At 43.4% G+C, this 27,522-nt stretch overlaps 2 protein-coding genes across 4 annotated transcripts in view; one reads left to right on the plus strand and one right to left on the minus strand.

Moving 5' to 3' along the window:
* Positions 1–3,016: 3,016 nt before the first annotated feature.
* On the plus strand, positions 3,017–19,181 carry PRPF18 (pre-mRNA processing factor 18). Of its 2 annotated transcripts, XM_041483770.1 has the most exons (11): positions 3,017–3,128; positions 4,152–4,229; positions 4,377–4,403; positions 7,153–7,257; positions 8,504–8,617; positions 10,400–10,546; positions 12,343–12,411; positions 13,157–13,297; positions 13,750–13,821; positions 15,988–16,143; positions 18,545–19,181. In XM_041483770.1, the coding sequence occupies exons 1-11, from the start codon at positions 3,063–3,065 to the stop codon at positions 18,623–18,625; spliced, it is 1,056 nt and encodes a 351-aa protein (XP_041339704.1). In that variant the 5' UTR covers positions 3,017–3,062; the 3' UTR covers positions 18,626–19,181. The 2 variants fall into 2 exon arrangements, with proteins under 2 accessions (XP_041339704.1, XP_041339705.1); XM_041483771.1 differs by lacking the exon at positions 4,377–4,403.
* A 3,785-nt stretch (positions 19,182–22,966) lies between these two features.
* FRMD4A (FERM domain containing 4A) overlaps positions 22,967–27,522 on the minus strand; it is a 209,949-nt gene continuing 205,393 nt past the window's right edge. For both annotated transcript variants that reach the window (XM_041483774.1, XM_041483776.1), the window contains exon 23: positions 22,967–26,713. In XM_041483774.1, the coding sequence (XP_041339708.1) occupies positions 26,611–26,713 (103 nt within the window). In that variant the 3' untranslated portion in view covers positions 22,967–26,610. The remainder of the gene's footprint in view (positions 26,714–27,522) is intronic.

Below are 27,522 nucleotides of genomic sequence, written 5' to 3' on the forward strand. Positions count from 1 at the left end.
TACCCACCCTAGAGCCACGGAGCACGTGTGAATGAGGCAGTCAGAGGATGAGAGATCCATACCGAAGCAAGCAGGAACCACAGCCAATTGCCAGAACAGATATTGCCTCAGGAAAATGGTCTGAGGAACAGAGGAGCTTTGAACTGTGTCCAGTCAAGACCTGACCCAGCCATCTCAACAATCCATGCCCCTCAGAAAATGCTGCCCTGACCTCAAGGCAAAGAGGAGTCAAACAGATTTGCCATCCTGGAGATCAGACAGGAAGCAAGAGTGGATCTCTTCATGAGGTGCCAGTGGAAAAAAAAAAAAAAAGATACCATCTCTTATAGATTAGAAGGTTTTGTAATCCCTTCAAAAAGAGAAATCTCAAATGGATGGATGGCACCAAAAGTTTTCTTCTCTCTTTCCTTCTTTTGGGGAGATACTGATGAATGTCCTCAAAAAACCAGAACCAACATAACTACATATTTGCATGCATACAGTAACTCTTTTGGGAGATGTAGTACTCTGGAGATTGCCAGTTCTTGTCCATAGGACAAGACAAAGTCTTGATCACAGAAGGGATTTACATTACAGGATGCTTTGATTTGGAGGCAAGAGAGCACAGAACCATAAGTACTGGAAAAAAAAATTGTGGAAAGTTAAATCATCAGTAGTAGTGAACTTTTAGGGAACTTTTAGAGGTACAGCATTACTTTCCAACCTTGCCAAAGCTGTTTCACCAACATAAACTAATCAGCTGCTTCTTTGTCCATTTTACCTCTCCCTGACACCTTATTTATTTATTTATTTATTTTTAAAGACTGGGGGATCTTTGGTCTAAGAGTCACCTGACAGTAACTGCATCTTTCTCACAAATACTGTGTGTGAGCTGGCTTTCCTCCTTCCTTTTGTACTGTCTCCAACTGAGATATAATGTCTATCATGGTTTAATCCCCAATGGTGCACAGGCTGTCACTCTTCCCCAGCCACAGAGGGATGTGGGAGAGAATCAGAAGAGTGAAAGTGAGAAGACTTCTGGATTGAAAGACAGTTCAGTGGGACGGCAAAGGAAGAAAATATTATTATTATTATTATTATTATTATTATTATAACAACCTAATATACAAAACAAGTGATGCACAATGCAATTGCTCACCACCTGCTGAGTGGTGCCCAGCCAGTTCCTGAGCAGCAGCCCCCAACCAACTTTCCCCCCAGTTTATATACTGAGTGTGATGCCATACAGTATGGAATATCCTTCTGGTCAGCTGGGGTCAGCTGTCCTGGCTGCCTTGTGTCCCCCAGTCTCGTTGCTGGCAGGATATGAGAAGCTGAAAAGTCCTTGACTTAGTATAAACTCTGGTTAGCAGAAACTAAAGCATCATTGTGTTATCAGTTATTCTCATACCTGATCCAAACCACAGAACTGCACTAGATAGTAGGAAGAAAATTACCTGTATCCCTGCCAAAACCTGGCCAGTGTCAGACTGCAGCAGGAAATGAAGCAAGGTCTAAGGTGTGCACTCTGGAGCAAATGAGGGGGCAGCTGGCACTCTGATACAAGCATCTGGATTTGTTTACTATAAAGTGCACTACAGACTGTTCCTGCAGCCTCCTGACTTATGCCCTTACCCAAATGTGGGCACATTCCCCCAGGACTCATACAGAGACATTCTTGGATGCTATCACCATCAGACGTGATACAATTTCCTTTTAGAGAAGTGTAGGAGGGCTGTTCCTGCTTCCTCATTGCAAAGCAATTGCATTCAAGCCTGAGGCAAAGCAGTGCACGACTTTTAAATCCACAACCCTCCAGCCTGGGGTTAAACAACCCCTGTAAACCATTGTGCCATTTTCTACAAGGAAGAGACACGACACGCTGCTCAGGTTGTCTAAAGTGGGTGAAAAGCCAGTTGTGGTTACAGCTCTCCAAAACAGCAACTGAGGCAATGGAGCTTACAATGGGGAAAGACAAGGAAGAAATCTGTGAGGACCTAAAGGTGAAAAAACACCTGAGAGGAGTTCTTACTCATTCTTCAAAACTTTTCTGGTTTTCTGGACCATTTGGACTTTACAACCCACAAGATGGAAATAGCTGGAGAAAATCAGATAAATAAGGAAAGCAAGAGATTTCCTGATGTTACTACCTGTGCCACAAATGCTGAGAGGCTGATGACAAAAGCCTTTACCTCTGGGCTGTGCACTCTGAGGAGCTCAGTCCCTACAGCTGCCTCAGTGCTCAGGGATACCTGATACCACATACCACAGGCATCCCACCTTCCTACATGGCATTTGCACCGTGTGGCTGGCCAGGAACCAGCCTCATTGAATCATTTAGGCTGGAAAAGACCTCTGAAAGCATCAAATCCAATCGTTAACCCTGCCAAGTCCACCAATAACCATGTCCCCATGTCCTACGTCTACAGAAATTTCCAGTTCTGGGACTGTGACTCCACTGCTTCCCTGAGCAGCCTGTCCGAGTGCTTGGCAGCTTTTGGAGAAGAAATTTTTCCTGAGGCCATGATTTATCTGATATTAGCTGTCATCTGCAACCAAGGCCCTTCGCATGAGGCACTGTACAAACACAGTCAGAGAGACTTTTCCCCAAAGATTTTTCAAGCTAAACAGAGAAGACAGCTGAATAAATTGCACGCAGACTCCCTTTAAAGAACCTGTCAAGCACCCTTTTGTAAAACCAGCTGTACTAAAACAGGGAAAGACCCCTCTAAAAATCGTATTCCACCTCTTTTGCTACATTCCTTGATACAAAGCAGCTATATTTTGGCTCTGTCTCATAATTACTGTCATTATACTGTCTGTGTATCACTTTAAATAATCTGCTTCCAACAACAGCATGAGATTACACAGATACTGAAGAAACCTTTCCTAATATCAAATCTAAACGTCTCCTGGCACAATTTAGGCCATCTCCTCCCGTCTGTCACTTGTCACTTGGGGGACAAGGGACTGACCGGCCCCCGATCCCGCCGCTCCTCCCAGCCGCTAGGAGTCGCCGCGTGGCGGCGCGGCCTCCCCGGAAGTGACGGCGTTGTTTTCCTGCGGTACTTCCCGAGGCCGCCATGGACATCCTCAAGCGGGAGATTAGCAGGAAGCGCCAGCAGCTGGAGGAGAAGGAGCTCCTGGGGGTGAGGGCGGCCGGCATGGACACCAGGAACCGCCCGGGGTGTGGGCCCGGGAGAGGGCGGCGGGGGTGAGGCGGGAGCGGCCCGGGATGGGCCGGGGAAGGGGGCGCGGAGCGGCCCAGGGCCGGGTTTCCCAAAGCCGGGATGGATCGGGCGGGAGCCAGGAGGAGTCTGGGAGCGAGGGTGCAGCCTGGCTTCGGCCTCGCTGTGTTCCATGGGCTTTTGCGGCTGGTTTAGTTTGTTTCGGGCACCGAGAGATGAGAACAGGCAGTGCGAACCTGGGTGAGCAGTGTGGTTTCTTTCCTCCCCACAGCCGCGTTCTGTCCATACCCGGGCAGGGTGTGAGCCGTGTGTGTGTGTGTGCCTAAAAACCCCATATCCAGGCAGGGTGTGAGCAGGGTGTGTGTGCCTAAAAACCCCACAGTACAGCAGAGCCCCATTCAGGGGTGTCTGATTTTGAGTTTTGGCATCAGAGGCTGACATAGGGAGCTGTGGTCAGCGGCTGTTGTGTGCCAGGCAGAGCATGAAGGAAGAAGTTGTAGTTTGTACTAGTCAAGGAAAATGCTTTGGGGTGTCCACATTTTCCAGCTGTTGTGTGTCTGGAATGTCTTTTCAGGCACATTTCTACAAAGCTCCTCCAAGCAAGGTTATAAAATACTGTGTAGAAAGGTGATCTCTCCCACCTCCTTGATGTAATGTCAAATGATGTGTTCAGAATGGTTTATCTAAACAGCCTGGGCCTGGCTTGTGCATGTCTGAAGTGAAGCTTTACACCAGAGACCACCGAGGCTTTACATGACAAAAAACTTGGGTTTTCTAAAGTGCTGCCAATCACTTTGTACTTTTAATTCTGCTTATGCATATATCCTGCAAAGTAACTCTGTATTGCTGATTTCAGAGGTGCTTCCAGCTAGGCATCTCTGGGAAAGGATGTAGCTGAGTTCACCAAGCCAAGTAAGAAAGTTTGAGTCATTTTTGCTCAGCCATGCAAAACTGTGAACTGGTTACAACTCTCCTCTCTTGTAGGGCAATAAGAAGTATTTCAAACGCAGTGAGTTAGCTAAAAAGGAAGAGGAGGCCTACTTCCAGAGATGTGGCTACAAGGTATGGAAATTGTTCTTCCAGGACTTGGTGTGTTTATTTTGAAGTCTGCTCTTTTTTTTTTTTTTTTTTTTTTTTTTAAATCAATGATATCAATGTTGTTAATGATAATTGTTGTTCTTTGTTCAATCTGTTAATGTTATACATTAGCCTGTAAATGAGAAGCCACCTGGAGAGGTATGACTTTCCAAAACCATTTTCAATGCAGGAAAAGATATGCATGACATACAGCTACTTGAGTTTGTGTTATGGTTTGGCTTTTGTTTCTTTTTTTTGTTTGTTTGTTTTTATTTGTGGAAAGCATGAAGTGGCTCGGGATCAAAGCTTGTCTTCCTTTCTTATTAAATTGTGCTGTTAGGCATGAACACTGGATCTGATATAGCCACCTTCCTCCCCTTATTGAGAAAAATGGATACATTTGGATAATTTTATCCCATCTTCATTGTCAAAACGTCCAAAAGAAATCAGTATAGTGTGGGTGTGCATCAAAAAGATCTGCCAACTCTCCTAAATTTGTATTTGGGTTTTGGCCATTAACCACCCAGCACTGAAGCTGTGCAACAGCATTTATGTTCTTGCTGGCAAAATATTAGAAACAATTGGTAACCTCGGGTGCATTTTGCAACAAATGGGTGATCTGGAAGGCTTTATCTGCCTTGTAATGGTGTCAGGGCAAGAGTTTACTGAAATGGAAAGAATGTTGTTGTCTTTTACAAGTGTGTGTGCCTGCCTGCCTGCCTGACGGGGTGTCTGGGAGGGGGATGCATTCCCTGGGGAAGACAGTTCCATAATCTTGTTTGCTGTTAGAGGGCACAAATAGGAGCTTTGTTTTCAAGTGACCTTTACCCAGTTAGTGACTTATTCTGAAACCTTGATCTGTTTGTGCGCATTTGAACATCGATGCCAAAACGATTCTCGGAACGTGCAGCATTGGAGTCATGGGAAAGCTCTGTGAATGCAGCTGCTCTTCCCAGTGCAAATGGCTTTCTGGTGCCTTTTGAGCATTAGCTTGAATTCTTCAGAACCTGATGTGGTTAAACTGGGGTTACCTGTGCTGCTGCAGCACCAGTTTGGGTGTGAAATGCAACCCCGACAATGGTTTTAAAATAAGTTACTTTGTTACATTTAGTATCTTTTTAGAGCCTCCCAGATTTCTGCCTTGGTTCTTTACTCTGTTAATGAGACATGGAACACAGACTGATTTCCTTTTAAATGCAGGTGTTTTTTTACTTTGCTTAGACATAATAAGTTGGAATAATTTCACTTGCTTGAAGAAAGCACTGAAACAAAATAACAGTGGTACAGATACTGCTTATAACTTGGAGTCCAGCTGACAGAATGGATCAAATCTTTTCTTCCAGTGCTGCTATCTCTTTATGATTTCAAGAATGTTTGTAAGTTAAAATTTGTATGTATCCTTCTGCTCTGGGACTATATTAAAAAAATAAATTTACACCTTCTTCCATATTTTCTGTCCCCTGTCAATTCCTCCTTCCCTGCATTGATGAAAATTTTATTTTCCCCCTCTCTTTATGTGTTAAACATTGATTTAATTGTCTTTCCCTTGTTCATTCCAAACATCTATATTTGTAGGATTGATTTTTCTCTGTGTTTGCTAATACAACATTGAGTGTAGATTTGTACATCTGAAATTGCTGAATCTTGTAGCTGAAGCCCCAGGGGTGGATCCTGCCAGCCACACAGAGTCACACTGACACCTGAGCAAGGCTGGCACTGTGTCCTGAAAGAATAAAAAGCCTATTAAAAAAAAATTAAAATTCTGACCAGTACCTTCCTCGGATTGATCAACCCAAATACAGGCTGCCCATACACAGGGAATACTGCAGGCTGCTCTAGCATTCATTGGATTATTTCCCTTTTAGTACAGAAAGGAAATAAAATGAGAAAAAACAAGGTATGAGTGAGCACTGAAGGTGTTTCCTTATTATAGGAATATTACCACCAGCAATCTGCTCCTGCTGTCAGAAGTGTTGAATCTGAGCTTGTACAGGGAGCTGTAGTTACATGGCTGCTGTCTCAAAGTTACTTGGATCAAAGAGTTGGTTTGCATTATTAAAATACTGAATAATTAAGAAGGGATGCTCTCTTTGATTTGGGACCTTCTTTTAGACTAAGAGGAGTTGTTAAAGATATCCTGCTCCTATGAGCAGTTGTGTCTTTTTTGTTTTAGTTTGTTTTTTTTTTTTTTACCTGTAAGAAACTGGCAAGGTTGTTAGAGAGGTGCATTACCTAAAACAAGTTTGGAGAGGTTCATTACCTCTCAAAGCCCAACAGAAACTGTGGATCACTGCTCACTGTGCTCAGCTTGCTGAGGCTGCAGGTAATGAACACTGTAACTGACACTGACCCTGGGAGAGGCAGCCCCACTCTCACCCTGCTCTGGGGTTTTCCTTCTGTCCTTCTGTCTGTCCTGGGGAGCTGGATGAGGAAGGGAAGCAGGCTGGGAACAGTACCAGTATTTGTGTTTGTCAGAGTATTTTCTGTTTGAATAATTTCCCCCTTGTGGTTCATCACACATTGATGCAAATGGTCTTGCCTGGGTAGGAAGGATGGAACAGGGGCAGGAATCAACAGGCAGAGGGTGGATTTGCTATTTTTGGCACCAGTGCTGGCATCTGCCTGCTAAAGTGACAGCCAAACTTCAGCAATTGTCCTTTCTGTTTGCTGGAGAGACTGCTTCCTGCAACCTGCAGAAGTGTTAGTTCTTGATACTATCAAGAACTTTTATTGTTTTGTGAGGTGCAATTATGGACCATAAAACTATGAAACTAAAGGTTTATATTGTTATACTAAAGTCTGTGTTCCAGAGTTCTTGCCATCATTTCTTGTATCTTGCCATCATCTGTCATCAATATGTGGGTTTATTTCCAGTGCACATGAGTAACTTTGTCTGTTGAATGTGTAGGTACAGCAGCAAGAAGAGGAGGAGAAACCACTGGCTACATCAAATCCAGTGCTGGAACTCGAACTGGCAGAGGAAAAGTTACCAATGACTCTTTCCAGACAGGAGGTAAAATCAAAAACCATAAACTGACTCCTTGAGTTAACAGCAGGTGCACCTGGAATTCCTTGTTAGGCTTTTTCATCCAGTGAACTGTACTTTTTATGGCAGTTTTATTTAATAATAAGCTTCCATTTTTGCAGTCAGCAATTAATGATCATCTTTGCTTATCAGGGCTCTGCTGTCCAGTTGAATACATAGGGAGGTGCAGATGGCTGGAGCCTCTCTGTTACAGGGATTTACACAGATGTTGTGTAACATTTTACAGCTCTGTCAGAGAGATACCCTGAATATCAGCATTATTCTTGGATTGCACCGAAGATGGCATGCTGACTTTTTCCAAGATTTATTTTCCCCTGAGCTTCTTTTCTTTGTAACTTGTGGTCTGAGCACAAGTTCAGAAACCAAGTTTTGGAAGTTCACCTTAGCCTCTAGAAGAAACAGTCCTAAAGCCAGAGCAGCTGGGATGTTTTTTGCCTTTTCTAAGGATAAAAATGCCTATCTGGATTTAAGTTCACAAACAGATCCACACCCCAAAGGAGAAGCAGGAAGTTCAGAAGTACAGAATACACTCTAATCTTGGAAATACTGAAATTCACAACTGAGGTCATCCAAGCATGTCACACCTGCCCTTAATTTGTCAGGATATTCAGGTTTTTACAGGACTTGTAATGGGTGTTGTTGGTTTTGTGTTTGGTTTGAGGTTTGAATCAAGTTGAGGGAGGCTTTTTCACTTCTGTTATATCTACTTTTAAAGTAACTATCCCATTAGGTTTTAGGACTTCATATTTCCCAAATGCTTAGTGATGTGGGTTTTCAGCAGATCATCTCATAGCTGTGCTGGGACAACCTGCAGCCCAGTTTGTATTTTTATTGTCAAGACAAATAGGTGGGTGAGATTATTGTCAAGTTCCTTTGTGATTTTGAAAGTGGTTTTTAAGCTCTGCCGGAGGGATGATTTTTTGTGTATTTGTTTGAACAAGTCAGAGCAGGAAGAAGTTTGGCTGTATCAGACAGCCTGGGATTTTATGCAGAATTTGGGTCGGTAATATTTGGAATGACCTTTCACTGAAATACCGTGGGAATTTTATATTTAGATTGGAAAGTGTCTGGAACATTTTTTGACTGCTTAAAATATTGCCATTTCCTCTCCAGTCCAGCTCAGCTTGTTATTCTAAGCAAAGTAAATAAATCTGTCATTCTGGATTTTATTTTGCTTCCTTTATGCGTCAGGGAGTGCTTTGATTCTTTTCAGGTTATCAGGAGGTTACGAGAGAGGGGTGAGCCCATCAGGCTGTTTGGAGAAACAGATTATGATGCATTTCAACGGCTGAGGAAGATAGAAATTCTTGCACCTGAAGTGAACAAGGTAAGCCTGGCTCTTAGTTACTTATTCATGGTGTAAGTAACCCTAGAAAAGTTACTAAAAATCATTTTCAGTAACTGTTAATTTTCAGGAGGAGGGGGTAATAGACATCAAAGAGAATATGTGCTCTTTTCTCTTTTATTTTTCTTAATTTGCTGAGAAACTATGTTAAATATCAGAGTTTTGTTCACAATTACAATTAAGTTAGAGTTCAGCTCTAGAAATCTATCAGGCCCTTGTCACTTGGAAAAGGGGCCTTGAGGTGGCACTAATACCCCAGCTTGTTTTATCCCTGCTTTTTAATGAGCAAGGAACAATCACTTACTGTTAGAATAATCCTCTGTTTGTGATTATGTGCACTCTTGAGAAGGCACAGGTGAGTAAGAGCAGGACTGCATACTTTCTCTCTGGGATATAAATGATTTTTCAAATCCCTGGATTCCAGAGCGATAACTTGTTATGGAAGTGTCATTTTCCCCCCTTCCCTTTGAAGTAGCCATCAGCTCAAAAACTGACTTGAAGATGTAATTAATTTATTCATTTTATCTTAAGGAATGATCAGTTAAGTAAGGAGACACAATTGAGGTTTGTTTTGCATTCACTGTTAACCAAATTTACAGCCTTACTAACAGAGTGACAATTTGCATTTTCTTCCCTAAAGTTTTCTTCCCTAATTTGTGGCAAACTGAATTGTTTTAAATGTCTTTCCTGGGGCTGCCCATAAAAGGGAAACCTTTTCCTGTCCAAGTCTTTAAAATAAAGATAAACAGATCTAGAAATAAAAGCTCTGCTAATGAAAGCTTCCCCTCCAGTGACATCGATGACAGGAGCAGGATTAGGAAATAGAGAGCCCATAAATAGGGTTGTGCTGGATTTTTGTTACATGTTTCAGTCACTCCTGTTGCTGTCTAGAGGGATTCTGCATGTTACTTAGTCAATCAACCTTGTGGTTCAGACATTCTTAGAGTAACTAAATGATTAATAGAAATGCTCCAGACAGCTAAGTATGATGATGGAAGAGGGGAAGTAACTGTGCATGTTCATTCCCTGTGGAGTGGCTGAATTTATCTGAGGGTAAGAAATGTCATAGTCCTTTATAGAGCTGTATATTTTATGTCTCAAGATGGGAAGGCAAATCCTTCAACTGTGGTTAAGGTGAGTTTTGTGTTCTATTTGAAAGAACCTTTTAACTTTATATATATATACGGTTTTAAGCTGATTCTGTTTTTTTTAGTCACCTCTTCTAAAGTTTAGGGTTTTTAAGCAGTGAATCTATAATAAAACATTCTGCTATGTTTAAGTAATTTGTAATAAAAGGAAACAACATTATTGTTTTATGTCTGGCACTGAAGGAGTGAGACTTATTTACAGCTTTTTTTCAGGGCAGGTGTGAAGACTTGTAGAGCTGATGATGGTTATGGTCTGGTTTTCATTTGTTTTGGGGTGGTTCAGTGCATTGCTTGGAGAAAATGACTTGAAGAAAGTCCTAGAGGCTGATTCCATCCTCCAGGCTTTTTTTTGGTGAAAATACTGTAAAAAGTATTTTTCATAGGTATGAGTGCTTGAGAAGTTCATGCACCTGCTTTTTTTGTTAAGTGCTGAAGCACAAACTGTTGTTGGAGTTCAGTTAAATTCAAACAAGACTAAACCCTTATGTGTGTTTTTACAGAATTTGCACCTTAAGCAGAAGTTAGATGCTCATGGTGACAGTGCTGAACTGCTTTTATTTACTTGAGGGTTTTTTTAATAAACCAGTCTCTTTTTTTTTTTTTTTCTGTTTCCTAGGGCCTGAGAAATGACCTGAAGGCTGCTTTGGATAAGATTGATCAGCAGTATCTGAATGAAATTGTGGGTGGCCAAGAAGCAGGAGATGATGACTCCCAGAATGACCTGAAAGTCCATGAGGAGAATACTACTATTGAAGAACTAGAAGTATGGGATAGGTCACAACTAAGGGATGTTAGATGTAGTATGTTGCTGTGAGGAAGCTTCAGGATTGTTTGGAAAAAGTTGTCTTCTTTTCAACAGCTGACTTAGTCATTTTGAAGTATTCTTAAGGAGAAAATTTGGGTTTCCAAGCCTGGAGTTGCACTGTAGGTTCCTACAAGAGACAAATGAAAACTCAAGTGGTCTTTGTTCTATTCTTAAGGAGAAAATTTAGGTTTCCAAGCCTGGAGTTGCACTGTAGGTTCCTACAAGACAAATGAAACTCAAGTGGTCTTTGTTGACAGCACTTCATCCCAAAGGGGACAGGTGTTGCCTGCAAAGACAGTGATACAGTAAAGATTCATTCTCCAGGAATTTCAGAAGTAGAGAATTTAATTCCAATAGATTACCTGGTCATAAATGCCAAAGCCTTTCCATTGAATATTTGAGAGGGTAATAAGGTCCAATTAATAAGTACCAATTAATTTTCCCTATACAAGGAAGAAGGACTCTGAAAAATAGACACACAGAAAGAACACTTGATATGAAAACATCTAGGGCAAAAAAAAAAAGCATCAGAAGGAGGCAGACCACAGGAAATATTAGTGCAGACATAATGTGTCCCAAAAACTTGAATGCTAATTGCTGCTCTGTTCTGAAAGAATCCTGTGGTGTTTCTGTGAGTGAGTGGAGACTGAGTGCCAGGAAATGCATTCAGCACCTGGTATTTGAGGATAATGTTTTGAAAAGCACATTAACTTGAGCTGAAGACTTTTACCCTTAATCTTCAAAACTCTTTGCAGGAGTTAATCTTCATAACATCCTTCCAAAAGTGTGTTTAAGAAATAATACGATTTATAACTGAAAGCTGAAGTGAATATATTATTATTAAAAAATAGTCTGTTTTTTTTTGTTATGGTGCCAGGGGTTCTGGTTTAAAATAACTGCAGTACCAGAGTGGATAGCAGCAGTATTGGAGCTGCACTTTCTTGATCTGTTAGCTCTCAAAATAACCCCTTTTTGTGGTAGTAGGGCAGGCTTGGTTTGAGCCATGCAAACAATATTTTTCTAAAAAGTTTGAAAACATCGTGTCTTAATTTTATATTACTTTAACTGCATTGCCTTGAGCATGAAGGCTTACATTGAATTTGACTTCAAATCTAGGAGATTTTTAAAAATAAAACTCACTTTGGAAACATGAGGGCAATGGAAATTGATTATAAATGGAACTATACCTAGTGGAAAATGTTTATAAAATTTACTGTTAGTATTTACAGTTTTGAGGTTTTGGCAGGATGGTGGAGAATTGGAGCATGCAGCTGGGCTTTTTTAGTGGTTTGTTGCTTGGTTTTGGGTTTTTCTTTTTTTTAATTTGCTCCCTCAAATTCACAGTTGCAATTAAATGATAAAAAGCCCCCAGTACATCAGAGAATTGAAATAACATAACAAAATAATTAGGTTATTTGATGGCTTTGGGGATCTCAAAAAATGCAGTGCACCCACATTTCCCCTTAATACAGTGCTGTCAGACAGCTGCTAATTATGCCAATAATTTAGTAGTTAATGGCTGAAGAATTACTGTTGCATTGACTTTTCAGAAATAATCATATTGCCATTCTGATGTAAATGTTTTTAATAGATTAACAAATTTCAGTAGCATTTGTACCTGTTTTGTGACCAGTGTTTGGGATTTCTTGTGGAATTTATTGCAGTTTGTGGTGCAGTGAGCCATGCTCTGCTGTGGTGGTGCTGGCAGACTAGACAAAGTAGAAGTAATGGCCATTTTCTCCCCCCTGTTCCAGGCTTTGGGAGAATCCTTAGGACGGGGTGATGATCACTATGATATGGACATCATAACAAAGTTCTTGAAGGTAACAAGCTCTAATTATTCTGTAGTTGTGTCACATTATTAATACCATGCAGATGCATTTCAAGAATAGAAGGGTGGGTTTCAGCTGCTTGAGAGGAAAATCTCACATGTTATGTGTAAGATGTGGTTTTTTGAAATGCTTGGCACTCCACAGCCTTTGTTAGTCACAACAGTGACTTGTGCCAAATCTGGGAGAGAGCTCTTGGGAGAGCAGCATTCTTCAAGATCTGGTCTTGCTTTTCCAGACAAAATAAATACGGTTTTGATTGTCGTGTGATATTTGAGGCAGTTGTCTGTAGCTGCCTCTGTGTGGTACTGTGGCACTGAAACCTTTGGAGGAGTTTCCTTGGAACAGTGCAACCTGAACTGGAATGTCACCTGATACTGTTAGTGAAATTAGAGAGTTTTAAAGGAAGTCCACAGGTTCAGGTGGATGGCAGGAAATTGTTTCCTTGTTTCCTGGCAAGAAATCTGTGTTGCCTCTCAGCCCAGTCAGCTGCTGCCTGTGTAGCTGTTGTGGTAATCAAAGTCACAGCAAGAGCTGAAGCTTTAATTTGTGTGTGTACATTTAAGATAAGAGAGCATCCTGTCCCTCCTTGCCTATCCTTCTGAAAAGGGTTTTACCTTCTTAACTCAGATTTCTGCAAAAAGCTCACTTTGCCTTGCGTGCTTAGCCCTGTGTTCTGTCTGATGTGCCGGGAAGTCACTAGATGGCACCATGACACAGATGTGCTTGCTCCCTGCAGTTCCTCCTGGGAGTTTGGGCCAAGGAGCTGAATGCCAGAGAGGACTACGTGAAGCGGGGCGTGCAGGGGAAGCTGAACAGCGCCACGCAGAAACAGACCGAGTCCTACCTGCGGCCGCTCTTCAGGAAGCTCCGCAAAAGGGTGAATCACCTCTAAATGCCACTTCAGCCTTGCTTTCCAAGCACCCCGCATCAGGGCTCTCTCCAGAAGGCACTTTTCCAGGAGAGGGGATGAGTGAACTGGTGACAGTTTCTGTATCTAGAGCTCCTGACACCCAGTTCTGACTTTATCTCAATCAGTGAAATCTGCCCACTCACTGCTTTTTTAGCTGTTTAAAGCAGCACCTGCTCCCTGGGTTGCAAACATGACAGAAAATTGGGGTTGCATTTTGCACTTTGCCATCAGCTACCAGGTGTAACCACTTAACCTCTCCTCTTCAGATCCTGCATCTGAATAATGAACATATTTTCCTTTGTGCAACTCCTCAAGCAAGGGTAGTTGCTAAACTTTGCATAAATGCTGAGTAAGATGATTTTCCTGAGCTGCTGTTCTGAAGTAAATGTCTTTTTTTTTCTTCCCCCTCTCTCCTGTAGACACTTCCTGCAGACATCAAAGAATCAATAACAGATATTATTAAATTTATGTTGCAAAGAGAATACGTGAAGGTACGTTTGTTTGTCCTTTTCCTTTTGTCATGTTCATGCTGTCTGGTTGTAAAAAATTGAGTTTATTGCTTCAGCATTCCCATATTTTTTTTCATTTTGAAGATGCATAGCTGGAAATATAACATCTATCCCAACAAAATGAAAAATGTCTGTGAAATGTTGGGCTCTAAGTAGTGTTTGATCCACAGCCTGACAGCAGGTCTTTTGAGGTTCGTGAAACTGCACAGCTTTGTAAACATGAAGAAAATTTTTCTCAGAGATGGGTATAGTAAGTTGCAGAGGCATTCCTCAAGGGGAAACCTGATGTTCTAAGGTTAAATTAAGGTATTGAATAGTAATAGGGTGTTGATGATTAATTAATTAGGAATTAATTGAGGAAAACTGAGTTATTGAATATGAGGGACTGTCCCTTTCTTTGTCTACACTCACATTAAATGGCCTGGTAAGGTTGAGGTAAGTTAATGAGAAGATTTTTTAGATGAAGTCTGCTCACTGCAGGAGGCAGAAGTACTTTGGGACACAAGATCAAAGGCAGTATTAGGTATTATTTGTAGCTAGCTTCAGAAGTGAAACTGAAATATCAATAGCATTTGCTGAAGCAGCTTGTATGTGCAGAGGAAGCTGAGCTGTCTTTTGCCTTTAAATTTCTAGTATTTCTTAGTTTTCTTGTGAGGATTTGGCATAATTTGTCAAGTAAGCAAGCAAACCTGCTTTTGATGCTGAAAAAAACTTTGTATGGCCTAAGGCAGATTTAATCCAAAATCATTTGGAAGCAGAACTGAACATGTGAGATGTATGGTAGTGGGATTTTATTTGAAGCATTTTTTTCCTCTTGGTTGTCATCATTATGTGGAAATTCCCTTTCCAATACCTTCTCAAACTAATAAGCATGCAGGAATGTGGTGTATCTCTGGGTTAATCAGCAGTGCTTCTCTCTCCTAGAGGTGCTTGCCTTTAAGTCAACTTCACAGAGACTTTGGATGACTTGAGTACACATTTGGATGTTTAGTTGTTTTGTTTTGGTTTTTTTTACGTTAGGCTAATGCTTTTACAGATACTCACATCCTTTTCAATTTTGCTTGCTAAGAGACTTGCCTCTTTTTGCCTACTTTTGTCTTCTGTCTCTTTTTGCCTGCTGCTTGCTTTGTGCACCCTAGTGAATACTGTCAGCCACAAATTCTGGCTGCTTTGTTAGTTGAAAAGCTTGGAACATTTTAATTTTGAAATCAATGTGTTGACAGCAGGCAAAAGCCAGAATGCAAGTTGTCCACTCAGCCTTAATTAACCCTGTTGTGACACTCCTGCAAGGGTCTTTGATTGCATGTTCACATACTGTTTCATCACAAAAGTATATTTCAGTCAGCAAGTAGGTATTTCACAAAGACTGTTCAGATTCTGCCTCACGCAGGTGATGACTAAGCTCTGTCCTCTGGGTCTGTCTGCCACCCCTGCCTTGTTCATTATTCACCTCCCAGTTTGTTCAGTGCTAGCTGGAAAGAATCTGCACCCACTGGTCATGATTGCTGCTTCTCATTGTCCAGTTTCTGAATAGGAGGTGATAAATGAACTCTTTATCAGTCAGTTTTGTAGCTGCTCTCTAATAGAGAAGGAATGTCCTGTTCCACGTCCTTCAGGTTTTTTCTGTAATTGTATCTGTCACTTGCTGGTTCTCAGTTGCTATGCTGGGTTTTTTTAAGCTCTATACTCCTCTTCCTTTATGCCTTTCTTTCTGTTAATTTTCCCTTTGAGTTCTATCCCTGTTTTTCCCCAGGAGTGTTGTCTGTTACAGCTTTAAAACAGGATCTGCGCTCTTGATGGGGAAATTCCTGATTGATTTACTGCTGCTACTGCTCTGGCCTTCAGCATGGTTACAAATGTAACCTTATTTAACCAGAGATGGTTGAGTTGAAAATAACCCCAGTAAACCTTACTTTTGGTCAAGATAACCAGACTGCCTTATCCAGTTCTTTTTTTTCATAAGGCAAAGTCCCTTGTGAAACTTCCCTCAGAGTTCCACGTGGGAAGGCGCGTTGTGCAGTTGGTTGATAGCGTGCAGTGACACCGGATCAGGGACACTGGAATGGGTGTTTAACTGCACCTGGCAGTGCAGAAATGCTTTGTGTGGTGCAGCTGCTGTGGTGCTCAGTGATGCCCTTCCCTCTCCAGGCCAACGATGCCTATCTGCAGATGGCCATAGGGAACGCTCCCTGGCCCATCGGCGTCACCATGGTCGGCATCCACGCGCGGACGGGGCGCGAGAAGATTTTCTCCAAGCACGTGGCCCACGTGCTCAACGATGAAACTCAGAGGAAATACATACAGGTAATGGCAGCTTTGGAAATCCAACAGGTCTGCTTGTGTAGGGGGGTCTTTGAGAAACATCAGTGTCATGGTAACATCAGGTGATGTGGTAGAAGGGTCCCAGAAATGGACGGGTTTAGTTTGTGTCAAGCATAACATCCAATTAACAGTAGCTCATCCAGGACCTGGAGGCTCTTCAGTGCTGGGCCAGGAACAGTCTAATGGGTTTTTCTGAGCTGCTGTGATCCTGCATGAACACCAAAGCAGCTGTGAAGACAGGCTTGGTTCTCCTGAGGCCTCTCACTGCTTAACTCGTGCTTTAAACATGCACGGAATTTAATACTGTAAAATTCAGTCCTTCTGACTACTTCAGCAATTAGATAAATGCATTCATTAATAAGTTCAGGAATCTGGGCTCAAAATTCCAGGCTTAATTCCTCCTGGGCATCTTCATACCCGTGTGGACTTCTGGTTGTGGAAATAGGAGTGCTGTTTTTCTGCTCTGTCCTTTCCACACAGTGGGTGGACAGCTCACAGGAAACAAGCCTTCTTTCTTGGTACTGTTAAATGTGTTTGGCTCTTGCCAGTTGCAGTTTCATTGAGATAAAAAACCTTCTGGGTTAACTCTGAAGCCTCCAGAGCAGCATCATGGAGCTCAGAGCTCCTGGAAGGCAAGATTTATAAATATCTTTCTTCTTCAGCAGCAGGACTCCTGTTGCTTTTCAGCTTCTGCAGATGTCTGCAAGGACATTGCTTGGAGAATGCAACTTCCCTTCTGCTCTGAGTGTCTGTAGTTGGGCTGCAAGTATAACCTTTGGTTTCTCTTCAACTCTAGTTTTTAATAGCATAACCTGAAAAAATATCATTGTGAAGGCACAGGGGGCTCCAGACACTACAGAGACAGCAAATTAAATTTGACCAATTATTTTGTAAGGTGAAAATTGGCTTGTGGATTATGCATCTTCAGAGACAGGCTCCAATTATGCTTGGAAGTATTTAATGGATAAAATAGTTTTAAACTAAATAATGTTATTGTGGTCTGTGTTCATCCACGTGTCATAATGGTGAATAATTCATTGAGTCACAGAATGGTTTGGATTGAAAGAGACCTTCAAAGACTATCAAGTTCCAACTCCCTTGGCAGGGGAGCCTTCCAGACCAGGCTGCTCAGTAACTGGCCTTCCCTGTCCATTTGCCACTCCTGGGCAGAAGGATCTCTACTCTGGAGTGTTGCTTGGTCTCTCAGAACATAACATAACGTTGTGGAAGATGTGTGTGATCCCCAGTTTGTCCCTTCTCTGCTTTTGGGGCTACCTCTTTTGGCCAAGGAAATCCTTGAGTTCATCTTCCCACTGGGAATTTCATACCTCTGCTTCTAAATTACTCAACTCACTGCAGCACCAAGACAAAGTTGGTTTTAAACATGTATGTTCTTCATGTTGGTTTTAAATTGGGTCTTGTTTGGCAAGTTTGGTTCAAACTGGAGCATGGGATGTTTATTACTCGTGCTCCCAGCAGCTGCATGAAGCGAACGTGCTCCTGGTTGCAGCACTCTGGAGTGAGAACATCTCAAACAAAGAGTCATTATGGTGCTGGGACAGACTTTCCATGCTTGCCTGCATGAGAAAGGCCAAAGCATCATCCTGTTGAATCATTTTTCCCTGAGTGAGGAGCTGCCTTCCATGGGGAAAGTCTCATGACAGGGACATGTCTCTGCCATCTTGGGGTACAGTGTCACTGCTAAATTACACTTTTACCACAGCAGTTGGCTTTCTGCTTTGTTAGACTTTTCTGTGTGACTTGAAAGAAAATAATCACAGGGTTCCTGTCATGTTGGTTTTTGGCAGTTGATGCCTTGAAAGAACTGAAAAGCCCACATTCTGCCTTTCTCCTTGATTGCTTCAGTTTGCCTCTGTGATATCCTGTGTCCACAGTTCTCCTCCTGAGAAGTGTTTGGTTCTTGCCTTGGCTCTGCAGCTTGTTTTGAAATTGCTTTTTGCTCTTTAGAATGAATTTTAATATTCAGCTTTCTTGAAAATATCTTTAACTATGATATAATTTGTTCCCTTGGTGATAAAGAGGGATTAAAGAATTAAAGAAGGGAATGAAGAATTCCCTTTTTCTTCACAGTGAATCACAGTGAAGGATTCACTGTGAAGGATCACAGTGTGATCCTTCACTGTGAATCTTACCAGATAGGGTTGAAGCTGTAGCCTTTTTTATTATGCCACAAACTCCTTTAATATTGAAGAGAACCTCAAAACTTTAAACAGAATAACTACCAGAATAAAAATCCCAACCTCAAAATAGCAGCCTTTTCTTTTTAAATCTTCTTGTTAAGCTTAAGAATACTGTAGGCTATTAAGTTTGTTCAACAGCTGCAGCCTTATTACAGAATTGTCCTTGTTTTGTTAATTCCCAGGGGCTGAAGAGGCTGATGACCATTTGCCAGAAGCACTTCCCAACAGACCCATCCAAATGTGTGGAGTACAACGCGCTGTGAGGCTCTGTGGGGGCTGGGGCTCACATTTTGGGCTCCAACACCCAGAGAGGATGGAAGAGGCAGACTTTGAGCCTGAAAACAAACAAGAACTTGGGGTGGGCTTTGCAAAAAAAAGCAGAAAGGAGATTTTTTTTTTTTTTTTTTTTTACAGCTTCCCTTTTCCAAGCCCCATTTATTTAGATTTATTTTGAAATCTGTGCTTTTTACTGGACACATCCAACGTACAGCAGAGGGATGGGTTTTCAAGAGTTGAAGACCAAGACAATGACCAAGGGACAATGCACATGACAACTGCTTTTATTTCAGTTTGTTATTCAGGGAACTGTGCAGATTGAACTATTTCCCATATTTTATAGCTTTAGATGAGTCTCAGCCCTGCAAGGAGCATATGTGGGGCTTTTTTTGGCTGCTTTTGCATTGGAGACTGACGTGGGGAGATGATTAGAGGGAAGCAGTTGAATCTGAATCTTGGTTATTTCTGTAAATATAAAGACTTTATTGGCTAATCTTTCATGTGGTATTTATCAGGAATAAAAAAAAGTTTATATATTTCTCAGCCTCAGTGCAAAGAATTTTTGATCTTGAACGCATCTGATTTGGCGCTTTTTTTTTTTTTTTTTTTGGTAACGACATTTTTAATATAAACCTTCTGGGCTTGGGGGAAGTAATCTTATGGCTCTTGAGGCTTTCAAATTCCATTTTTGTACATCTGGAGAAAATTTTCAATCTGCTGGGCATTGCAGAGAAAATAATTAGGACCTCCCATGACCGTGAACAGTATTTCTAGCAGCCACAAATCTTTACCATTGTGTATCCTGACTGGGGATGGTGAGGAAACCCATGGGAATGATGATGTCTAATATTGAAACTTTGTTAGTTTTGAGCAGAACAACTTCCTGAAGAATTGTGTCACTATTCCATTGCATGGGTTTGTCTGGGTCCTCACCTCAACTGGCAGCTTGGAGGAACTGGAGCCCTCTTCTCAAGGAGTGACCTGTCTCCCTTGGGTGTTCCCAGTGTCCTGTGGCACAGTGAGAGATACTGGGGAATGTGAGTTGGGATGAGTATCTTGGAGAAATTCAGGTTCTTCTGGAGACTCTCAGATTCTGAAGTGCTTCTTTGGACACAGGAGATTTTCAGTCTGGACTGTTTGACCCCAGAGAAAATGTCAAAGGTTTAGAAGTAATAAAATGAGGCTGATGAGGCCTTGCTGTCTCTTGGGGGAAGGGCCTTTGGGGAGGAGATGGGGATTTGTGGGGAGCAGCTGGGCAGATGTCAAGAGCATGGAAGAGTTTCATTACCAGTGCTTTCTGGTGATTTTCTTTGAAGTGATCTGTGCAGATACTCTTTGGGGGCGTTATTACAGCGGAAACATTTGTAACACTGCAACTTTATCCCTCTCCCCACCCAGACAGTTTCCTGAACTGTTTCTAAATCTTTATCTTGACCTTAGTTTTGAACTCTGTAAATAATTGAGGGACAATATTGTCCCTTGTTCAGAAGAACTGTAATTTCCCTGGAAACTGCAGCAAGTGAGTACCCAGGAGATGGTTTAAGGAGCGTTGTATCGTCTGCTTTAGCGGGAAGCGGATTCCTTAGGGGATCTGTAATAGTGCTAGATGGATTTTTCCTTCCTGCCTTGGAGCTAATTATTGAGGAGAATTTTAATGGTACCCTGAGTGCTGGTTTGAGTGGGGATGCACCTCCTGTAGGGATGTGAATTTGAGGTTGGAATGTCTTAGTCTGATCAGGTTTTAAGGAATGCAGCTGAAGCAATGTGCCTCCTTGCTGACAGTCCCTGAAATACAGCCGCCTTGCTTGAATGAATCCCGTGACGGAAGAACTTTATCCCCTTGCAATCCCTGGAATGGTGCTGTATGGGGAACTGAGGGGCTGGGAACTACTTTCTCACGGCATATCAGTGTAAGAATTTCCAGCTGTCCAGCATGTGAGAGCCAGCTCTGGTCCTCGGGGGACAGGGGCCAGGGGGACACTGTTACAGCAGCTGCTTTTCATCATCGGTTGGAGGCTCTTTGCAGCTGGATGGCCACAAATTGCAGCTACCAGACCATGATCAAATAGTTAATAATGCCTCTTAGCCAAAAAAATCCCAACCCTCAGTCTAGTTCAGGGAGGAGTGGGTGTGGCGCAGCTGTCACACTGCTTGACAGTTTGGGGTTTTTTTTTGGTGGGGAGGGTATGTTTCAGTTTAGCGATTTACTTTTCCCTCTGGGCTTTTCCAGATGTTTATTTCTGATAATTCTTGCATTAGGCGGAAATAACTCTGCTGAATCCTAAGACTTGCAGCCCTAGGATGAAGTCACAAGTTCGCCATAGCTGTGTCTGGAGTGGTTTTGGGACTTCAGTGCTCCTGGTTATTTCTTGGAGTCCCTGACCCTTTCCCAAGCCTGGCTGTGGAAGGGCCTGGGCAAGGTGAACTCTAAAACTATGGGCACCTGCCTGAGACTGGTATTGTTGAGCCTGGTGGTGGTTAAATGCCTTAAATTCCCTGTTTGCTATTTGTGCAAAGGTTCTTAGGGTAGGTGTGTGTGGGATCAGTTTAATGGGGGAACTGGGTTCCTCTTCAGCTGGCTGCCATAACATCACCACCATCAATCCAGTCGTGCCCAGAGAATGAACCTGACTGGGGAGTAAGTGGCTTCACTTCTCAGGGGAAGAGAGTGACTCCTGCCCCCAGGGGATGAGAACACAACGTGGGGCCTTCCGAGAGGGCTGGTGGGCAGTGCTGGTATCAGGCCTGGTGTGGGGGTCCCACTTGTGGGTTTCTCTGGGTCTGGATTGAAGGCACTTGAGATGGCAGTTCATGTTTGGACTCAAGTGTTTATTATTTCTTATCAGGAAAACAGTCTCGCTACTGTGCATTCGCAGCTTTTCATTAGAAGGCACAAAATGTAACAATCTCTTGTTACAAGGTCTTTTAAGACTAAATTATCCAATTAGAACTGACACCTAGATTATTTTCCCTTTTAACCCAATAACTGATCCCAAAGAGCCTGCAATGTGCACTTTTCTGCCCAACTACAAAATGCCACCCAAACCCAGGAAGAAGAAAGAAGAGGAAGCATGAAGAAGCAGCCCAGGACAACACCCTGTGCCCCCATCTTGCTCCCACCCACAACACACTAAAAATCCCAAAACCTGAATTTCTCACCAAATGATGCACCTACACTACTCTCTATAATCTATTTCACCCTTTTGTGGATTCTAGTCTATCTTGAAGTCTAGGAAACTTTCTGCATGAATGAGGGTCACAGTCAGTGCTCCCTGGGGGTCAGGGCACCCCAGAGCAGAGAGAGAAATATTCCCAATGCCCTGGGTTTCCACAGTCTGGAGCAGGCTGCCCTGAAAGCTGCTCCTGAGGTGGTGAAGAGCGACCTGCAGCACTACTGGAGTCACTGTTGAGAAATCAGAGCCAAGGTCCCAGAGCTCAGGGGCTGTCTGAAAACCTTCGCTGTGGCTGTTTGGTCCATCCCAGACCCTCCTGGGGATTTCCTGCAGGCAATGGTTCCCAGCTTGGCAGTGCTGGGTGATGGTCACAGGGGCTGCCTGGCTCTGGCCTGCTGCCACTGGTGGCTCCCTGTGGGATGTGGGGGGATTGGGTGGATGATACAGGAGGTGCTGGGAGGGGAAGAGGCTCCCTGGACAGTGGGAATAAATGGAAGAAGCAGGAAGCACTGGAAGTGTGGGAGGCCCCATGTGAGACTCTGGCTGTTGGAAGCTGCCTGTGGTTTTGAGGGGTGCTGGGTGGCCAGAGGGGCCACAGAGGGGGACAACGGTGATGTCAGGAGATGTCCCTAACCCTGCTCAGGGGTCACTGCTGCCCTGCTGAGCTAGAGCAGCCTCTTGGAGCGGGTTCCCTCAGGAAGTCACCAAACAGGCACTTGGAATGTGCTGGTGCTGAAGCCTGCCCCACATCTGCTGGCATTGCTGAAACAGCCTTGCAGCAACTTGGCATCCAATCCACGTAAGTGAGCGTTAATTTTAGTTATTTCCAGTTGTGTTTTGGAAGTAAATATAATTTGTGACTTTGCTTCCCACAGTGGTGGGACATCAGTCACATCTTGCTCCTCCTGAGCCCCTGGGACCAGTGCTTGGGAGAAGATGGCATGGAGCCAGCATGGATCTGCTGGGCGCTGAATCCCGAGGGCTCTCTAAGGGATGGGCTTTTTTGGGGCAATGCCAGTGTTTCCTGCAGTCAGCCAAGGAGCAGGTCCCTCATGGACACCCTGGCCAGCTGTGCACACATCTGGACCAGCATCTCCAGCAGTGGTAAGGATTGTCTGGGCTCTGCCCTCCCAATGAGACCATGGCAAGGTTTCATTTTGAAAATGCTTTAATAAGGAAGTGTTGACAACACCGTTTTGCAAAATGTAAAGGTAACTATACAAATTCTTAATACAAAAAGAATAAATTAAAAGCAGATTTTTTTTAATTCTGCAACTTTTTCTACAACATACATATTTTTTTCCTTGATTACAGTTGAACAGAATCCAGTAAAATCATTTTCCATGCTCTAAAGTCAATTTCAGGAGAGACCTAATTTTTTTTCTTTTTTTTTTTTCCTTTTTTTTAAACTAGAGAGTCCATTTTACACAACTTGTAATAAAACTATTGACATTAATATATATGTAAAACTTTACATCTAGTTAACTAAGCAGTAACTGGTCATCTGATAGCACCTGAATGGGGATCGGCTATGCCTGAAACTAAAACTAATACAGAGTGAAAACAAATTGGACTGATTCAACATCTTCAACACTCGACTGCATATAATATCATTTAAAAATAAACCCTGCCTCCCAGCACGGCCCCTGCAGGGACCATCCCTCGGCTCCTGCCCACACAGAGGGAGTGTCAGACACAGAGACTGAACGTGGTTGTGGCTTTATGGCAGATGGAGCCTTGAAAAATAAAAAAGTAAAGGAGGGGTTAAGTTGGTAGTCAAGTGCTTGTCTATAATAGCTATGTATATGCCCCTCCGTGTTATACTTAAATATGTTAATCTCATATGATTAACATTTTATGTACATTTGTGTTTAATTGAATTGAGCTAAACAGTAAAACCTGTTTTACTTAATCTGTCTTTACTACCAGACTGGCTGCTCACATGTGCCTTGATTGCAAACCAGAAAAGCAGAACGCAAAGCAAAACTCAATCCGTTTCTAGAAAGCTTTTTCTCCACTTCAGCCTGTTTGCAATTCAGGCTAACTATTTTTATTTCCCCCCTAATTTCAGGGCTGCCACCTTTTAACCTTTGCTGCAAAACTGCAGAGCTGGTCTTGGAGGAATTAATGTTTCTTCCTGTAGTGCCCAGAGGCCTCATAGTGCCGCTGTTGTTGAATTCTTTTTAATTAAAAGAAGGTACACAGAGAAAAAAAAACAAACCCAAACCACTTACCAGGGAAATTAAAAAGAAAACAGACAGTTGCTCAGAGCCCCTAAAAATCCTTGGGCTAAATTATTTGCTGTAGCTTAATTTGGTCCTTATTTAATCCTTTTACTTCAGCTACCAAATTTTATCAGTAAATGTCATTAATCAGTACTATCTCTTATCCAGCTAAAAATCCAATTAGGAGCTTGAAATAATTCCTATGTTAAAGACCCCAAAGCACAAAGAGATGGTGAAAACAGCATTTTGCTTGTCCAGATAAAGGCTGCAATCTCACCACTGGCTGTTCTTCCAGAATTGAAAGTAAGGCTTCAATTACTGTCACGGTGCGCTGCACTCCCGGGTGATGCTTCAGGGAGGCCCAGAAGCACAAGGTTTGTGTGCTCACCTTTGTAAACCCTTTGCCAGTGTTTGTGTGGGTTTTTTTTCAGAGGGATAATTCGTTTATGCTTCATGTGTGAACATAAAAGAGTTTCCTTATCACAGAATTACGGAAGGGTTTGTGTTGGAAGTGACATCATCTGGTCCCAACCCCTGCCGTGGGGCAGGGACACCTTCCACTAGACCGGGTTGCTCAGAGCCCCATCCAGCCTGGCCTCTTGTCCCATCCACTCCTGGCTCTGCCACAGGTTTCCCTGGACAGGTAACAGCCTTTCTGCCTGTCACTGCCTCATCTCTGCAAGGCCTCCTCCCCACCTCGCCAGTGATGCAAAGCAGCAGTGCAGGGAACCAAAGCCAACACTTCTGGTGTGAGTTGCAGAAAGGAATTGGCATGAGCTGCTTGAATTAATGTTTAGAAACCCCATCGTTTTTCAAAGCCTAATTACACAGAACCCATTCTCTTTTAAAGCCTGGAATGCAGTTTTCCAGCAATCTTAATACCAAAAGGTGTGGCAGCCCCCCAAGTCGCAGTGTTTAATTTGAAACGTTTCGCTCTACTTTGTCTGGTAGACGCTGTTGTTATTCTTGGAACACACACTCTCACACTCACACACTCTCTCACACTTTTTTTCCTTTTTCCTTAAACTAAAGCTAACTTCAGTTTCTGCTTTTCACAAAGTAACCCCCTCCAGCCGTTTCTTTTAATGCCTTTCCCATAGGAAATCATCGTTTGCACGCACCAACGGGGGAAGGCCGGGCGCCCGCCCCCATCGAGTGGCAATAAAAACAGCATAGCACCGCAGTGAAGACTAAGACGTGCCAGCTTCAACATCCACCTAGATTGTGCACTTGTTCCTTACAAAAGTGTCTTTGAGGCCTTTGAAAGTTCCATGGCTTGACATGTATAAAGCATTGCTCTAAAGTATGTGTAAACTTGCAGCTCCTCCAGGCCGGGCTCGTGCTGCTCCGTTCGGTGGCCGCAGGCAGCTCCCGCTCGTCTGACCCTCGCTCGGTCGCTTCCCTTTTTCTCTCTCAAGGGAAGATTTGCCTGTCTGCTCGTTGTCCAACCCCGCTCCAGGAGCCCTCCTGCTTCCTGACAGACCAGTTCTCCCACACGGCAGCACACGGGTGACGAGCCCTTTGCTACACTGGTGCTAACGAAGGGAAGAGGAGTGGAACCAGTATGTGAACGCAGCTTGGCCGTGTCAGGTCGATCGCGATGTGCTTTCCCTTGGATTTCACGTTAACGCTTTGTGCAGAAATAGAATTCCAATTTATTGGCCGCGTCTGTTTGTAGAAAGGTTTTTTTGGCAATTTTTATCTGTATCAGAACAACCAATACAATTCCAACATCTCCATGTATTGGTGGGCACTCTGTGCCAGCCACAGAGGTGCTGTGAGTGCAGTACTTGCCTCTGCTTTAGGTAATGCCTTTGTAAACCTTGTCTGTCCAGTTCAAGAGTGGCTTGCAGACAGCGATGCTGTGATACCAGCCCAGACCTCGGGTGTGTCTGCAGCACAGGGGGTTGTTTTGCTTGCGTGTAGGTGGACTCCAAATGAAGAAGGAAATGCCATTTTGCAGGGGGTGGTCGTGTCTGCCATCGAGTTAAAGAAGGGAGATATTCTTGTAGCTAGAACTTGCTGAGCAACTCATCCTGCCAACAGTGGTGTGGAGATCTTTGGCAGTGCTGACCTGATTGTGAGACTGACACATCTCTGAAGTGATGGGATTTACTGTTGCAGAACAGATGCACTTTCAGGAATATGGTCTCCATTTCTCAGCCTCTGTCCTATTCCCACCCACTTCAAACTAATACTGTTGGCTTCAGCTTGCGGTCACAGAACTCTTGCTGCTGTTACGTGCTGTGGAACACTAATCTTTGATACGAGCCTTGAAAGGAAAGGAAAGGAACTCCAGGTTTGAAACTGACTCTTCAGATGGCTGCTCCTCTCCCCCGCTGCCCCGTGGCCGTGGGAGGGACGGGCACCGTCTGGCACGGGATGTGCTGCGCGCCGCTGCCGTGGTGCGTGTCTCAGGGCCAGTGTTCCATAAATGTTGTCTTGAATTGCATCGTGAGAAAAGTGCTTAGAGTTGAAGCTGGTGCTGGGTGACAGTGCATCTGGGTAAGGCAAATGAGAGGCAGTGAGGTGATCTCAGAATGGCATTGATGTGATTAACTTGAGGTCAGGGGTTCACACTAGAGTTCCAGGCTTGGCTTTTTCCTGCCCATACCACTGGACATCTGCTAATTCTGGATAGAGGGGAGAATCCAGGAAACAGCTATCATTGTAGTTCCTGCAGGAGAAAGGAAGCTTTGTTAGGACAGTGAGTGCTCCTGGGAAGTTCAACCATGAGCACAAAACATTGTGTTATGGGTGGAGAGGAATGCAGGGTTATTCACAGACCCCTGCCCTGGCTGCAGCAGCAGTGCTGTGCCTCTGCCCTGCCTGAGGCTCTGCCTGCTGTCCTGCTCAGCACTAAGCTGGGACAGAGATTTTTCTATAGGATGCTCTCCAAGGAGCAAGTCCTTAGAGCAGCTCACTCGCACATGTGCTGTATCACCCAGTGGGAATGCTGAAGGAGGAGGGTGGTGGCACTTTCTGTGGCACTTTCTGTAGCACTTCTGCTCTGGGCAGAGGCTTGTGCATCACTGAGCAGTCCCAGAGTGTCGTGGCTCTCCAGGGATGAACCAGGAGGGGACTAGTGAGAGCATGCCAGGTCTGATGTGGGAAGGACCATGTTCTGCTGCTGCAGCCTAGTCCTCATCTCAGGCTATTTTTCCTGACAAAGTACTGCTTCTTTTGCTGCCTGGCTTTTTCTTTGTCTGGACTGAGTAGACGTGACAATTCATAAGAACTTTCTTTGCTATTTAAGTTAAGAGCTCTACCCAGTATCAGCTCCTGGCTTAGGCTGTGGAGCTCCTTCCCAGAGGAAAACAGGTCAAAATCTGGATCTTTCGAAAAGTGACTGCTATATCTGTGCAGTTGTAGCCAGAATTGCTGTCTCTCCCTCACACTTTGATTTGAACCAACTTCCAAACTCGAGACTGTTTTGAGGCCAAAAGCAGGAGATGCATATTTTTTCTGTTTACTGAGAGATTCTCA

Source organism: Pyrgilauda ruficollis, unplaced genomic scaffold (genome assembly GCF_017590135.1).
Source record: "Pyrgilauda ruficollis isolate IOZ18807 unplaced genomic scaffold, ASM1759013v1 scaffold61, whole genome shotgun sequence".
In the NCBI taxonomy this organism is placed as follows: Eukaryota; Metazoa; Chordata; class Aves; order Passeriformes; family Passeridae; genus Pyrgilauda; species Pyrgilauda ruficollis.

What these genes read in the sequence shown, in the direction of transcription:
- PRPF18 (XM_041483770.1), top strand. Translation starts at nt 3,063, where the DNA reads ATGGACATCCTCAAGCGGGAGATTAGCAGGAAGCGCCAGCAGCTGGAG. An exon ending in TGACTCTTTCCAGACAGGAG is followed by an intron (nt 7,258 to 8,503) that starts GTAAAATCAAAA and finishes GATTCTTTTCAG; the next exon opens with GTTATCAGGAGGTTACGAGA. An exon ending in TCAGGAAGCTCCGCAAAAGG is followed by an intron (nt 13,298 to 13,749) that starts GTGAATCACCTC and finishes TCTCTCCTGTAG; the next exon opens with ACACTTCCTGCAGACATCAA.